A 17,209-nucleotide genomic window follows, 5' to 3' on the forward strand; every position below is an offset into this window, starting at 1 on the left:
TCCTGCCTTCCCTGGGATCGTTCATTGATCGCTTTGAGGGTCATTTTTAAGCAGACTCAACAGGGGTCAATCATGGCATGCTAATTAAGTCTAAACATATTATCATGTTAAGGAGCTCACCTTTCACAAATACTTCCCACAATGCCAATTTCTTCATCTAAGATTCCCTACTATTCCTTAGTCTCTGGGCACTTTTGGTTTGGTTGGGGTTTTTTGGTTTGTTTGTTCAGTTGGTTGGTTTGGTTTGGTTTGTTTTTCCTTTTTATACCTATATCCTGAGATGTGTAAACCCAATTAGTACCTACTGGTTACACAGTACTGTCCAAATTGACAATACTTATTCAGCGAGGTGCTGAAGACAAAGAGAGTGAGAGAACTTGATAATCAGTAAGGTTCAGGAAATCAGGGAGCCCAAGGATCATGTGAAGTAACTGAGAGGCAGGTAAGTGGGAGAAAGCAGAGATGGAACCCCAGGTAAACAATGTGAAACTACATCAATTCAAACAGCAACAGTAGCTTTTTAAAAAAGACAATTAAGGCTAATTCTGCTCTGCTCGCACACAAGAGCCTTGCATAGCTGTCCTCTGAGAGGCTCCACCCAGCAGAGGATGGAAACAGATGCTGAGACTCACAGCCAAACGTTGGGCAAAGCATAAGGAGTCTTGTGGAAGAGTCGGGCTGGGGTGGGGATAGAAGGACCTGCAGGTGACAGGAGCTCCACAAAAAGACCAACAGAGCAAATTAACCGGGGCCCAGACGGGGTTTATGGAGACTGAAGCTCCAACCAAGGAGCATGCGCGGACTAGACCTAGGCCTCCTACCCAGATTAGGTGATGGGCAGCTCTGGCTTCATGTCGGTCCCCTAGTAAGGGGAGTCGGGGCTGTCTCTGACATAGACTCTCTGTGGCTTGCCTTTTGGTTACTCTCCAATGGTGGAGCTGCCTCAGCAGGCCACAGGGGAAGAGGACTGTCCAGTCCTGCTGAGACTTGGTGTGCTGGGGGGGGGTGGACTGGTGGTGGAAAGGGCTTCCTCTTTTCCGAGGGAGGGAGAGTAGGACTAGGGGGAGAGGAGGGAGGGGGCTACAATCCAGGATGCAAGGCGAATTAATTAATGAATTAAGTAAGTAATTATTATAAAAAGAACAAGGAAGTGGGAGGCGATGTCTAGGGGACAGCTATGGAATGATGGGAGGGAAGCACAGAGGTGACTGTTTATTCCTTGGCTCCTGACCCACAGGCTGGGGAACTGAGTCTCCTCAGTCACTGCTTGACGGTTCCCAGCGGCACTGCCAGCTCTTCAGCTCCATCATCAAACCTGAGATGGTTTCCAGGAAAATCCCCAAGTCAAAAACGCGTCTTCATTCCTACTAAAATCAGTCCTAGTTCAGTGGGGGCGTGGTGGCGCATGCCTTTAATCCCAGCACTCGGGAGGCAGAGGCAGGCGGACCGCTGTGAGTTCGAGGACAGCTTGGTCTGCAAAGTGAGTGCAGGACAGCCATGGCTACACAGAGAAACACTATCTCCCCTTGCTCTTAGTCTCGACTGAGAGTTAGGGGGTCTGCATCAGGTCAGGACAGTCGCCTGCGCAGTGTCCCATCACTCCCCACAAGCCCCTTGTGCTCCAAGTCTGCTGCGACCGTCCTCCCACAACACAAAGTCCCTCACCGCTCAGTGTTTCCCCTACCCAGACACAAGCTGCACGTTAGAGAAATAACAAACTACAGAGGGTTTCAGTTTCAATTGATAGATGTGAATTTGAAACCCCAACTGCTCTACAAGAGGGAATGAAAACAGCCTTTGAGAGCTTTACTGAGGCTAAGGCACATTTTCCCTTCTCACAACAGGAAGTGGGACCCATGAACTAGTCAGTTTCAAGCCCTTCATGTGGCTTTCTCACCGGGTGCAAACACTAACAGCCACTTGAGCATTTTTTATGAGATGATTTCGACCTTCACAGACATTTAGAGTTTAATGAGATATTTCTCCCAACTTATTTTCTTCCTGTTTGAGTACTATAGAAAAAAACTGACAGTTTATTCTAAAAATCCAAGTTTTCCTTAAAATAGATCTAAAATTTGGGGGGAACCCTCAGCAAAAAACATATACATAGTTTTCACTGAAGAACAGAATACTTTCCTTTTGTCCTTGTAAAGATGGCTCAAATGTTTCTTTTGAGGGCTGAGGACATGGCTCAATCAGTAAAGGGCTTGTCATACAAGCAAGAGAACCACAGTTAGATGCCTAGAAATCATGTTAAAAGTTCAAGTGTGACATGCTAGTGATGATGTGGAGAAAGAGGAACACTCCTTCATTGCTGGTGGGAATGCAAACTAGTACAACCACTTTGGAAATCTATCTGGCGCTGTCTCAGAAAACTTGGAATAGGGCTACCTCAAGACTCAGCTATTCCACTCCTTGGAATATACCCAGAAGATGCACCAGCACACAACAAGGACATATGCTCAACCATGTTCACAGCAGCCTTATTCAGAATAGCCAGAACCAGGAAACAGCCTAAATGTCCCTCAGTAGAAGAATGGATAAAAATACTACTCAGCTATTAAAAACAAGGAAATCCCGAAATTTGTGGACAAATGGATTGAACTAGAAATGATCATAGTGAGTCAACCCAGAAGCAGAAAGACTCAAATGGTATATACTCACTTATAACTAGACACTAGCCCAAGGGACATGTCCCATTTAAGTCTTCACCTACTAGAAAAGTGGGATATATGTGAGGACATCCTATTGCCACTCTAGGTGAGAGAAGAATGGGAGAATGGGGAAATAGAAGGATCCAGAGGGTCCTAGAAACTTACAAGTAGAACATTATGATAGGCAGATCTGGGCCCAGGGGTTCTGCACAAACTATGGCACCAACCAAGGACAATATGTGCAGTAAACATTGAACCCCTATCCAGATCTAGCCAAGAGACAGGTCATTCTCTACAGATGAATGAAGAGTGGGGACTGACTTTCACATGAACTCTGGTGCCCCATATATGACCATGTCCCCTTGATGGGGAGGCCCAGTGGCACCTTAGGGGAAGGATAGCAGGCTACCAAGAAGAGACTTTATACCCTATGATCATATACAGGGGGAGGAGGTCCCCCTCAGTCACAGTCATAGAGGAGGGGAATGGGGTGAAAGTGGGAGGGAGGGAGGAATGGGTGGATAGAAGGGATGGGATAACAATTGAGATGTAATATGAATAAATAAATAAATAAATAAATAAATAAATAAATAAACCCCCCAAAAAAAGTTCAGGTGTGATCCCAGCATGCAATGGTGCAGGCCTGTAATCCCAGATGCAAGTGGATCTTTGTGAGTTCAAACCATCTTGGCCTACAACGTGAACCCAGGATAGCCAAGGCTACATAAAGAAACCTTGTCTCAAAAAAAACAGTCATCATCATCATCATCATCATCATCATCATCATCATCACCAGGGAGGCAGAAATGACAGATCCTTGGAACTTGCTAACCAACCAGAGGAGCCTACTCAGCAAGCTCCAGGACAATGAGAGACTCAAACAACAAGATGCAGGGTTCCTGAGAAATAATACCTGAGGTTGACCTTTGACTGCCACGTACACACAAACATGTGAATGCACATATGCATGTTCAGTGATCCTAGTCTTTAGCAAAAATGACATGCTGATATGTTGATGTTTCAGTTTTACTTCTGTAAAACACCTCAGCAAAGGGGTTTGTTTTCACTCGTAACTCCAGGTTTAAGCCATCGCTGTAGAGGAAGTACCAGGTGCAGGAACTTGAAGCAGCTGGTCACATTGCATCCACAGTAAGCATGTAAAAAAAATAAATAGGAAGCTCACTTGCTTCCTGTGCTCAGTTCACTCTTACACAGTCCCAGGTCCTGCCTAGGGGATGGTGCTGCCCATGGTGGTTGGCTCTTTCCCCATTGATGAACTTAAGGCAGTCCCTCATAAACAGGCTCCAGAAAAGCCCAAAGTAGAGATTCTCCTTCCAGATGAGCCTAGATTGTGCGCTAAGCTGACAATTAAAGCTAACCCTCAGAGTGGACAGTTTTTCATTCTCAGGAACACTAACTTGCAGCATCTGTCACGTTCTGTGGTACCATTCCTCACATGCCTGGCTGTAAAAAAAAAAAAAAAAAAAACTACCATTCCTTACCAACCAAATGACAAAAAAAAAAATCTCTGAGTTTGAGGTTCTCCACAAATACTTGCCATTTCCACAAGTATCTTTCTGTGCTGTTGGAAAACTAAATTCAACTTGCTAAAGGGAATTATAAGGCATTTTCTTGGGGAAAAAAATTTACCTGTGACGATACACTTAAAAACTTTGCTTAGCTTTTTCAGAAAACTAAGCACTTATACATTGTGTAACCACAAAATATGGAATGAAAATCTCTCTCTGGTGAGGCGGTGGTAGTCTGCACTGTGGAGGATCTCCTGGAAACGCAATGACAAAAGCTAGGGATAAGAACCCAGTGGAAGAGCAACACAGGGGCAGGAAAGCAATATAAAAAAGAAGAGCCTCCCAGGAAAACTAAGCAGGGGTGGCCAGAGCCAAATACAGAAGAGTATTGTGGATTTGAGGGAAAGACTCCAGAGAAAGGTTGATCCAAGCCACCAATCTCTGTGTTGCTTGAAAGGAAAAGGTTCATTAGAGATTTTTCTTTATTACTCTTTTTCTCGCTGCTGTGTCAAAAATAACTAATAAAAGCAACTTCAGCAGGGAGGGGCTTATTTGGGCTCACAGTTTTAGGAAATACATCACCATAGAGAAGGTACAACACAGGAGGTAGGTCTAGGGCAGCTTATTACTGCCACTGTAGACCAGGAAACAAAGACCCAGAACAGGAAGCAGGCCTTCTATCTCCTTCAAGGCTCACCCCTGGTGGCCTTCTTATGGTCTTGTGTCTCAAGGGTTCTACAGCGTCACCAAACTGTGACCAGCAGGGGACGATGTAGTCAAGCACAGCAACCTGTGAGGGACAGTTCGGATTTAGACCATCACAGAACTGTAGGCTGCTATTTGGAGCCACAAGGCAAATTCCAGGAGGTTCCAGGATGGGTAGGGGACCAAGGAAGACTATACAGCATTGACGACTGCTGGACACAGGACACGGACATGGGAGACATGATGGCACCAGGCTGACTCAAGGCCGGACGATGATGGATAAAGCCACATGCTTTCTCTCAAACAGAGCTTTCTGCTTAACCTCACTGGGCTAAGTGAATGATTCAGACTTGACGGGAAATTAAGAGGACAGCATGAGATGCTCCCACTACACCATGTTCTGCATCATCGAATGTCATTTGGTTCTTCCTCCTTTTATTTTTGACACTTTTAAAAGAATGAACCAATTGAGAGGTAATATGAATGAATTAACTAAAAAAATGAAATAAATAAAAATAAATTTAAAAAAAGAAAAGAAAAGAAACCATAAATACTGCTGTCTTTCCAAGTTCCCCTCTCATCCACTTCCTCGGCCCCTCCAGGTTACTCTGACCTGAGCAAGTTTTCATTCCCACATACAGTTTCCTATCTTTTAGTGACCGTCAGACAGTAGCACTAGGGTGGACAACTCCGATTATTTCATTTTTGATGCTTTTTCTATGTTGATGCATCTAACTACAGATCATTTTCAGTGTGACAATAAATAGATGCTCTGTGACTTCTTTATCCAAATGAGCTTGTATGTGTTTAGAGTTTGTGCTTTCAGCTATAAATTGGCAATTAACAACTCTATGTAACTCCCCCTGGATGTACATATGCGTGTTTCTCTGGACTCGCTATTAATCTGAGCTAGAGTCGCATGGTAATGCAGTATGTGTATCTTCAAGTGTCTATTTCTTTTCAAACATTTGAATTACTTTCAGAGTGCCCATTTACAATCCCACATGAAACATACAATGTTTTAAACTTTTTATTGTTAGTTTATTTGTTTATCTATTTATTTTATTTGTGTGACTGTGTACATAGAGTGTCCAATATTAATTTTATCTCATATTTTAAGAATTATATTTTCTTTTTCAATAGTACTAAATAATTTCAAGATCTATTTATACTGTTGCATTTGGATCAAGATTTTGAAAGACTCAAAAATGTCCAAGAAAGATTCATAGAACTCCATCCTTGATTTGTTCCTAGAGTTTAAGACTCTCAACTCAAAGGATATCTCCTATTTTTATTTTATATCTAATCTATCTCAAAACTATGTTTGATGTGTTTTGAAAGTTTTCTTAGTCAGTGTGGAAGACTATAACAGAAAACTACAGACTGGGATGGGCAAGGTCATGGTGATGACCTCTTCCTGACTTGTAGACAGCAATGACCTTAATATATCCTCACAGGGCCGGTAACAAATTCCTCTTCCTCAGATAACTGCCATTCACAAGAGCACCACCCTTTCTAACCTATGACCTTTCAACATGTCTCTTAGCAGCATCCCATCTTGAATTAGACTAGGACTTCAGCATGTGAATATGGCAGGGGACCGATACACTCATACAGTCCGTTTTAGAAAATGATATTTGTAAAGTCTCTTCCTCCTCCTCCATCTCCTCTTCCTCCTCCTCCTCCTCCTCCTCCTCCTCCTCCTGTCCTTGGCCCTCTCCTTTCTCTCCAGTGGTTTACAGATGGCCTCTCCTTAATGAGAGCCAGCCCTACAATTGGTTGAAGTGCTCATAAGAATCTTGCATATCCAGCCACTCCCCCAGTTGACTATCTTTTTAGTTGCCGGTTTTGAGCCTGCCTGCCTTTCCTTCCTCCCTAAGACGTTCAAATGTGTAACTGTGGGCAGTGGTTTGGCAGCTGTGCGCTCTCTCTCTCTCTCTCTCTCTCTCTCTCTCTCTCTCTCTCTCTCTCTCTCTCTCTCTCTCTCTCTTTCCTATCAACAGCCCTTTTCAGACACAGGGAACCTCAGTTTGCCATTGCCACCAGTGTATGAACCTCACTTCCCCCACACATTTGCCAACTGTTTTTCTCCCCCTTCTGAATGTGCCTTAGCACACAAACAAACTTTCAAATCACCAACCAAGTGCCCATGAGGCTTCAGTAATCTCTGCTGCCTTTCAGGTTGGATTGTCAGAGGCGTTTAGCAAGCTTCTGACTCTATAACTTCTTGTCTTCTATCATTGATATTTGCTTGAAAGACTAGAGTGTTGCCAAGTGTGAGCTCGCAGACACATGCTTGGATGGAAGGCACACGTTTCCTTTACAGTAAACCACCTTTGAAACGACAACTAAAATGTCAACTTAGTGTTTCTTCTACTGATCATACCACCAAACATCTGTCTCCTCGCTCTCCTAAAACCTTATTTGTTTTTCCCCTCTACCTTGCAGAAGTCTCAGGCACTTTAACAACTCCCCTCTGTAAATGTCTTTCCTTCCCCTGTACTTCTCCTCATTAAGCTAGTCTTTTGAGACCCTGTCGAGCACCACTTCTATGTGAAGCCTTATCCAGCTTGGGAAGGCAGTTAATTGGCTCCTGTATAGATCTTAACTTCTCTCAGTGTTCTATATTTGTAGTCATTGGAATGACTGCCATGTGTGACCTCCCAAGGTCCTGCCTGGCGTGTCCTGTTCTGCCTTCTGTTTCATAGATGAGAAACTTCACCGCTGTGGTTACCACAGAGATCACGTACAACTGGCGCATCAGACCAAGTCTTTTGTGCAACTATGTGCTGCTTTGCTTCAGTCTTCCTTCTTGTTGGCATGTCCTGCTGATGCCTCTGAAATGGGTATCATGATTTAAATGTTTATCATCTGTGTGGCTCACAGTGATGGGTATGTTATAGTAACAGTGCCCACCCAAGGTTCCACACAGAGCTGTGAGTCACTTCTGTGGCCTTTTCCCCAGCCCACACACATGCTCCATCCTTGCCCTGAGCGGATCGCCTCCCAGTGTCTGTTTAGTCTCTCATCTGTACGCATTTCCACTATTGCTGCCTTTGTCACATTCTCATCTTGTTCAATATTAAACTAACAACACAGGATACCCAGTCTCACTACTTACAAGATAGATCCTGGACAGTCTGAGTAACAGTCTGCTATGGCTTTATTTCTAATACTTCCGATCATATTCGGCTCCCAGGAGTCAGACTGAATCTCTGGCCTGAGACTTCAACATAAAACTCATGTATTTGTAGGCATCTTCAGCTCAGAGCCTAGTACCTAGCCCAGTGTCTGACACACAGCAATCAAAACACCATGTCTTATATCTGTTTTTGCTTCCTATGATGGCTGTAGTTAGGAGGGTTGCCACTGGCTAATCTGACAAACATCTGGAAAACCTACTGCTGCTGGATTACTCTGGGATGCAAAATGCTCCCACTGCCCCTCCCCCAGGAAAGGAAATTGGTGATGTTAGGCAACCTAAAAGTTACCCCAGTGTGTTTCTTGCTCCAAAATTAGCACCTTTAGAGGGGAAAAAATTGACCTGACATTAGCTGGCACTAAACCTCAGCCCACCCAGAGAATGACATCACGTTTCTCCTTAAGAGCAAAACAGACTTGTGTTAAGCATGCCTCTAGCTTTACCTAACATGCTAATTTCTCAAAACTCACAGTGACTTTTTCAGCATTCCTCAACTGTCCCATGTAAATACTAAGAATCTGGGACCCAAAACAATCTCCTGTGATGGGCACCATAAGAACAGGTGCTTTCTAGTGGTAAGTTGCAAGCACCTGCCACCCTATCCATTAAGCCATCTCTAGTGGCCCTTGGGACCTTCCCAAATGAGGCTCTGTGGGAATAGAGCTAAACCTGGTCTCCAGGTCAGACCCATATAGGGTAGCCTTGGCTTCATTATGTCATTGATGGCTTATGCTGGTACCACTGACAACACAAAAGTGCCAGTTTGGTTTCACCTCCTTTCACGTGATCTGACATGTGAAAACTAACCTCCTAACTTTACATCTAACAACTACCACATCCTTGGGGCTCACACTACAGCTCAGAGAAAGGAGGTTTCAGATAGGCTTCTTTAAGGCAGGAGTCTGCAGATAGCGACTGCCATAATCACATAAAAACTAGACAATGAATGCTTTATGAGTAGTGGGCCAATACAGAGCCTCTTGTGAAGCCAACACAGGAAGTAGCAGTAGAGATGAACACCTACCCACTCACACCCCTCAGCTGAGCCCAGACAGCATCAAAGAACACAACCCCAGTGCCGGACATAAAGCCTACTGGAACAAAGGAACACACACAGTGACAGATACAAAGACTGGCAACTGCAACAGAGAAGGTATGACTTTCTTGAGTAGCCTTTGCTTCAGAAGAAGGCTTTTGTCTTCTGGCAGTATTCCGCGAAGGAATGTTATTTAAAATAAATCTTTAGGAAGCACAGTCACACAGCTTTGGTCTGAGTTAATTTCAGTGTTTCTTTTCCACAAGAGCCGACTCTGAAAGCAAGATGGTTGTGGAGCCTTAGGTAAAAGAGCAGTGAACAGAAGGGGAGGCATCTGACCAGCCCCATTTCCTCTGATCTTGTTATCTCAAAGTTCAACCACCACTCTCCTCTCTCCCTGGGCAGTAGGGTGGGGTGGAGGGGAACCACCACTGAAATTATCTAAAACCAGAGAATTTCTAGCTAAGTCTTAAAGAATAATAAATAGATTGGTTGGTTGGTTGACTGACTGACTGGTTGGTTGGTTGATTGATTGATTGATTGATTGATGCTGTAGGTATGCCAAGGAAGGCATAGATGGATTCTTAACATGTTAAACATCTCTCAAGAAACAATGACCCAGATCCCTCATTAGTGTTGTCAGGCCACTGCCTTTAAATTGTGGCTCCTTGTTTACTCAATAATCACTTATTAAAAAATGACTCATAGCCAAGGACCAAATATGTGTCACCAAGCATGTTCTCAGATAACCTTGGGCCAAACATGGAAGAGAGGTGGCCCATTTGGTAAAGTGATTGCTGTACAATCATGGGGACCTGAGTTTGATCCCAAGCATTCATATAAAACAGGCAGGCATGGTAGCGCATATCTGTAGTCAGAGAGCAAGGGAGGCAGAGGTAGGAGGTCTTCTGGGACTTCCTAGGCAGCCACTCTAGACTCTGCCTCAAAAACTAAGGTGTAGTGCAACAGAGAAAGACACTTGATCTTGACCTCTGGACTCCACAGGCACACATGCACGCGCACGTGCACACAGAGAGACAGACAGACAGACAGACAGGGACAGAGAGGCAGAGAGACCAAGAGACAGAGACTCAAGGGATGGAAAGAACAGAGAGGAAAAAAAAACAAAGGGTACAATGAATCAAGGATAATGAGGTCCACCAGCAAAAGTTCAAATAGGGAACAACAGAAGCACAGAGGAGAGAGGTGGGTCCAGCCAAAGTGTCAAGTCAAGATCACCCTGTTAGCCAATTACATCAAATGCTTGGAAGAGAAAGACTCAGGCCTAAGATGTCATACAACAATGTAGGTATGGCTGATGCAGTGAACATAAACAGAGTGACAAGAGGACCACCATGAGGGGAAAATCCATGTCACACAGGGCCTTGTAAGCCATGTTTTAAACTGTCAGGAGTATAGGAAGTCCAATGGGCAGCCACCGAGCCAATGTAAGCTATAAGTGACACCATGAGGACTGCACTTAAGAAACTCCACACTCTGTGTCTCTCATGCTCTACTGTGAATCTGTAGTCATCAACAGACTGCAAAAGAAGCTTCCTTGCCCTTGACAGTCAGTGACCGCACAGACAATGGACCTCCACATGGTTTCCACCATCAGTACAAGCCACGGGCATCAACACAGCCCTCAACCGCAACACAGACTGTGGACACCATCATGGCCCTAGGTGGCTGTACAGGCCAGAGACATCAACATGGCCTCTGGTAACTACACGGGCCACCTCCACCCCTACCCTACCCCATCTCAAAGAAGGAAACAGTCTAGACAGGAAGCCATTGAAGAGACTTCTTCTTAAAAATTGTGATCGGGATCCTGAAGTATAAGCTCTTCATAGCTGGTGGCTTCTGGGTCAGAATGAGAAAGGATGCAGTTTTCTTTAAGGGTCTGGCCACTGGGTGTCTGACCAATTTCCAGTGAGTTGTTGTTGTTGCTGCTGCTGCTGCTGCTGCTCCTCCTCCTCTTCTTCCTCCTCCTCCTCCTCCTCCTCCTCCTCCTCCTCCTCCTCCTCCTCTTCTTCTTCTTCTTCTTCTTCTTCTTCTTCTTCTTCTTCTTCTCCTCCTTCTTCTTCATCTCCTTTTCTTCCTTTTACTTTTCATTTTCTTTGGGATAGTCACAAGGGTGGTGGGGTGGACCTAGGAAGACTTCAAAGTGAATGTTCTTAGAGTGCATTATGGGAAACTCCCATAATGGAGGGCAGGAATCTACTTTAGTGTTTAGGTAGCTGGTGGACTGTGAGAAAGAGGTGCCCAGATGACAGCCCAGTGAGAATAGGCAAGGGCAAGTATCACGCTGCATAAGGAGTAGTACCGAGAGAGGGAAGGGAGCTGTAGCACTTGGAGAGCTGACATTTCAGGCTCTAAGCTCAGATTTTGTTTTGAAAATTCCACCATTTTCTTTTGAAGAGAAAACAGATTACTATCCAGTTATAAATAGCCCAGCTTAACCAAAAAGGGCAATGCTACACATAATAAATTTTCAAATACTTAGAATCTAGTTTTAAGTTGCGGGCACCATTTGTCATACCAGTGCCAGTGATGAACTGTCTGCCTAGGAGCAGCTACAGTGCCTACGCCTATCTTCCCGACTCCATGAAGTGTAATTGGGACGTGATTAGGTCAAATGTGTCAAATAAACCTTCCGAAATGAGTGGGACAAAAATAGGTCTCCGCTGCCACATCTGACTTAGGGAACAAATGACAGCAGAAAATTGAACTAATTTTCTCAATGGAAAAATAAAAGAGAGTAAAAGCTACAAAGCTGTTGGGGGGAAATGCTTAAGAGCTGTGTTAATAGAACCTCCCAGTGCTGGTGGCAGGGAGAGAGATGAGAGGAAAACAGAAACATAGAGGGAACTGGGCCGAGGGGGGGCTGGAGTACAGGGGGGCTCAGGGAATGAAAAATTCCATAAATAGCCAGCCTCCACCGAAGGGCAGATTCCACTGGCACCCAGGACCAAGGGAAGTGAGCCACATGCCACAGCAGTGATGGTTCCAGGTCAGGGGTTATACAGGTGACACAGGTGACCACTGGTAATCCCTTCTGTCCTTTTTTTCTAATACCTGAGAAATATTTTCTAAGGACGCGAACATCTTAATTCATCTGTCTTAGTTAGGGTTTCTGTTGCTATGAAGAGACACCATGACCACAGCAACTCTTATAAAAGAAAGTATTTAGTTGGGGCTGGTTTCCACTTCAGGGGGTTGGTTCATTATCATCATGGTAGCACCCAGGCAGGCACGGTCGGTGCTGGAAAGGTGGCTGAGAGTTCTACATCAGGAGAGGCAGGCAGCAGGAAGAGAGAGGGAGCCACTGGGCTTGGCTTATGCTTCTGAAACCTCAAAGCCCACCCTCAGTGACACACTTCCTCCAACAGAGCCACAGGTCCTAATCCTTTCCAATAGGGCCACGCCCTATGAACCCATGGAGCCATTTTCATTTAAACTACCACATTATCTAAAGCTGATCACTAGTTCTCACCCAACACAGACCCCCAACTGAAAATAGATTCTGAGTGGATACTAAATGGATATTTTTTTTATTTTCGTTTTTTTAAATTAGCACGCACAATTAAGTTTCGTTATGGCACTTCCAAACAACATTTGTTTCCTGTTGCTGTTTCTCCTTACTGTCTTCTCCCCACTTTGAGTTCTTCCACCCCCCTCCTACCTTCCTTTCTTCTTTCACATTCTATGTGTCTTATCACATAGATAAGACTTCAATTCCTTTCTCATCTCGTTTCTAGTCTCAGGGCCTATATCCTCACTCACACTCACAAATACATACAACCCCGGTAAGTGACGGTCCATGTAGGAGAGAGAACATGTGATTTTTTTTCCCCTTGTTTTTAGAATTCAGTAGATATTTCAGCTTTAGATGCACTCTCATTATCTTAACTTCCCACTCCTCTTACACATAAGATGAATTTCTCCCAGTTGGAAAATTACACTCTTTCAGCAGAAAAATGCAGGCAGTGCAAGGACCATGATGTCAGTCACGGCCCTGACAGCACTTTTTTTTTTCCATTTCTCTGTCCATATTAATGCATATACATATTCCTATAAGCACACACATTTTTACAATTTCTGTGAACTTTCTGGGCTGCCAGGATGGCTGAGGAGCTAGGAGTAACTGCCACCAAGCCTGATCTCCAGGACTTACCTGGTAGAAGGAAAGACCCTACTGGAGCAACTTTGTCCTCTGGATTCCACATGCACATGCTGGGTGTGTGCCAGGATGTGAGAGCATACGGGCACACATACATACACAAAGGAATAAACACATTCAAGAATAGAAGAGTAAGTGCTGAAGGGTGGCACGGCAGGAGAAGGCATTTGCAACAAAGTCTGATGACCTCAACTGTATCCCCAGAACTCATACAATACAAGTTGACCTCTGACCTGCTGGCATATGTGTACCTACCTACACAAACATGGGCACATGAGCATGCATGCACATGCATGCACGTACACACACACAATATAAATGTAAGTACAACTTAAAATTTTCATGTACATTATTACTCTGACCCCCAACTCATCCTCTCTATACCTATGTTATAGTTTGCTTTACTCTTGATTGCAGAACCTTTTTTGTAATATCCCAAACATCTCATGCTCTTTCAACTTCTAGCAAGAATCTCCACTACCACTGTACTTATCCTCCTTCCTGTCTTATTGCCTTCACTGCAACCACTCACATTTCTGAAATCAAAATCACCCATCCATTGCATCCAAGTGACCCCCTCTCCTCTGCCTTCATCTTAAATGGTGACTCTGCATACCTGACTATACTCTGTGTTTTCATCTTTGGTTCCCTGCCCTGTCCATTACAGTTTTCAATGTCTTTGTTTTTGTTTTGTTTTGTTTATGACTGACAAGCTTTCCCTATTTAGAATTAGAACAGATTTACGGTGTGCTCATCATTGTACATCTGGGATATGAAGTGATCAGGAAGTAGAGGTTTTACCTGATGCCCTGCCTGTTAGGGAGATGTACCTTCCAGGAACTGTCCGTGGAACTCCTTTCCCCAGCACTATTGCTCCAACTTGCCTTGACAGCCACACCCATGTGCCCAATGTGGTACTAAGTCCCTTCTCACGATAAATCATTTTTTTCAAGCAGGGTTACATACATCCTAGGCTCTTCTGGAACACACTATGAAGCCAAGGATGACTACATAATGAATTTATTCTCCTGCCTCCATCTTCTGAGTGCTGAGGTTATAGGCATATACCACAACGCCCAGTTTATGCATTGCTTTTCTTCAAACCTAGGCAAGCATTCTACCAATTGAGCTGTAGCTCCAGCATCTGCACCTCCACTTCTGCATCTATTAAGGGTTATTAGATGTGCTGAAAGATACACAACTTGCAGCCACATCACTATGATAAACTTATTCATCTTTCCCTGCATATGTTCACCCATACAAATAATACACTTGCTCAATGTAGTTATCTATTTCAGGCTAACAGACAGCTGTAAGTGCTTTTTAAAGGAATCCACAATTGCAATACAGTTATCAATAGAAATTGCCTTATAAGAACTGATAAGAGGTTTTGCAATATCATAGTTAACATCAAGGTTGTGTTCCTTGCTCTCTGAATAGCCAGCGGTCTTATGTGCTCAGAGGCCATAGACTTAAACCCTGGTAATAGGGTCATTTGATTGCACTGAAGCTAATGAAATGGATAAATAGGGACTTAGGATCAACTTCTCTATTACTTTACTTATTCATCAAACTGGAAGTATGTAAATCCTGGGGTGTTCCAAAGGGTTCTTACACACAGACTCACATTGCCTTCGGTAGCCATAATTGATGTCAGACTGCCGGAAACAAAGGCTGGAAAAGAAAAGATATTTTCAATTAAGCCTAGGCTTATTCCACTCACAAAAGCACACTCTTATTTATGTAAACAGAAGAGGCATTGACATTATGAAAGATAAACTCCACAATGAGGACAATCCATTAATTGTTTTCATCTCAATCAGGAAATCAATTGTCTTAAAACTGAATTCATAAAATCAACCAGTTTTATCTGAACATTGTCAGTATTTTCATGGCAATGAACATGAATATGACTTAGCCACTTTATTGCATTTGAGGGATTGGGTTTTTTGAGATAGGAAAACATTTTGTTCTTCATGAAGAACAATGTGAACACATGGGGACGTGAATTCATTAGACCGTTGCTATTATCAAATGTGACAAAATGCTACCAACCACCTCAGAAAGTCCCAGCTGTGATAGCAAGAGAAGCCTTTTTAATGTGCCCACTTTGTAGTGGGTTACCTGAAAAAACAAGACACTCTGTGGCTTCGAGAAAAGCAAACGAAAACAAAAGGGGGAAACCTGGCCTCTCAAGACACTGTTGATATCCCAGAAGCCACTAAAATACCTGAAACCAGAGCAGTCCCTAGCCTGCCTGGTGACACCAGCTTGGATTCATTCCCACTCACTCAATCTCTTACCACAAACTTGAAGACTGCCACGACTTTTTTTTTTTTTTTTTGCAATTTGTATCTTTAATACTTTACACTGCTATTAACATGGGTTTCATTTGAGTATATTTATGCAAATAGGCCTTGTTTTTAAAATGCTTTCCTTGGGCCCAAGGATCCTTCCATCTCTGCTTGCTCAGCACTGGAACTACATGCCTCCACACCTGTATAAGCACATGCTTCCACACCTGCACAAGCCCATGCCTCCACACCTGCACAAGCACATGCCACCACACCTGCACAAGCACATGCCTCTACACCTCCACAAGCACATGCCACCATACTTGCACAAGCACATGCCTCTATACCTGCACAAGCACATGCCACCACACCTGCGCAAGCATGTGCCTCCACACCTGCACAAGCACATGCCTCTATACCTGCACAAGCACATGCCACCACACCTGCACAAGCATGTGCCTCCACACCTGCACAAGCACATGCCTCCACACCTGCACAAGCCCATGCCTCCACACCTGCACAAACACATGCCTCCACACTTGCACAAGCATGTGCCTCCACACCTGCACAAGCCCATGCCTCCACACCTGCACAGCCCATGCCACCACACCTGCACAAGCACATGCCTCTACACCTGCACAACACATGCCTCCACACCTGCACAAGCCCATGCCACCACACCTGCACAAGCACATGCCTCTATACCTGCACAAGCACATGCCTCCACACCTGCACAAGCATGTGCCTCCACACCTACACAAGCACATGCCACCACACCTGCACAAGCCCATGCCTCCACACCTGCACAAACACGTGCCTCCACACTTGCACAAGCATGTGCCTCCACACCTGCACAAGCCCATGCCTCCACACCTGCACAGCCCATGCCACCACACCTGCACAAGCACATGCCTCCACACCTGCACAAGCACATGCCTCCACACCTGGACAAGCACATGCCACCATACTTGCACAAGCACATGCCTCTATACCTGCACAAACACATGCCTCCACGCCTGCACAAACACATGCCTCCACACCTGCACAAGCACATGCCTCTATACCTGCACAAGCACATGCCTCTGCACCTGCACAAGCACATGCCTCCACACCTGCACAAACACATGCCTCCACACCTGCACAAACACATGCCTCCACACCTGCACAAGCACATGCCACCACACCTGCACAAACACATGCCTCCACACCTGCACAAACACATGCCTCCACACTTGCACAAGCACATGCCTCTACACCTGCACAAGCACATGCCTCTACACCTGCACAAGCACATGCCACCATACTTGCACAAGCACATGCCTCCACACTTGCACAAGCACATGCCTCTATACCTGCACAAGCACATGCCTCTGCACCTGCACAAGCACATGCCTCCACACCTGCACAAGCACATGCCTCCACACCTGCACAAACACATGCCTCCACACCTGCACAAGCACATGCCACCACACCTGCACAAACACATGCCTCCACACCTGCACAAACACATGCCTCCACACTTGCACAAGCACATGCCTCTACACCTGCACAAGCACATGCCTCTACACCTGCACAAGCACATGCCACCATACTTGCACAAGCACAT

General features: G+C 44.8%; 1 protein-coding gene across 8 annotated transcripts in view; it reads right to left on the reverse strand.

Moving 5' to 3' along the window:
• Nucleotides 1-17,209, reverse strand: part of IPCEF1 (interaction protein for cytohesin exchange factors 1) — a 163,634-nt gene that overhangs the window by 78,432 nt on the left and 67,993 nt on the right. For all 8 annotated transcript variants that reach the window (XM_084777834.1, XM_084777835.1, XM_084777837.1 and 5 more), the window contains one exon: nucleotides 14,937-14,983. In XM_084777834.1, the coding sequence (XP_084633960.1) occupies nucleotides 14,937-14,954 (18 nt within the window). In that variant the 5' untranslated portion in view covers nucleotides 14,955-14,983. The remainder of the gene's footprint in view (nucleotides 1-14,936; nucleotides 14,984-17,209) is intronic.

Source organism: Acomys minous (genome assembly GCF_964271855.1).
Source record: "Acomys minous genome assembly, chromosome: 3".
Taxonomy (NCBI): Eukaryota; Metazoa; Chordata; class Mammalia; order Rodentia; family Muridae; genus Acomys; species Acomys minous.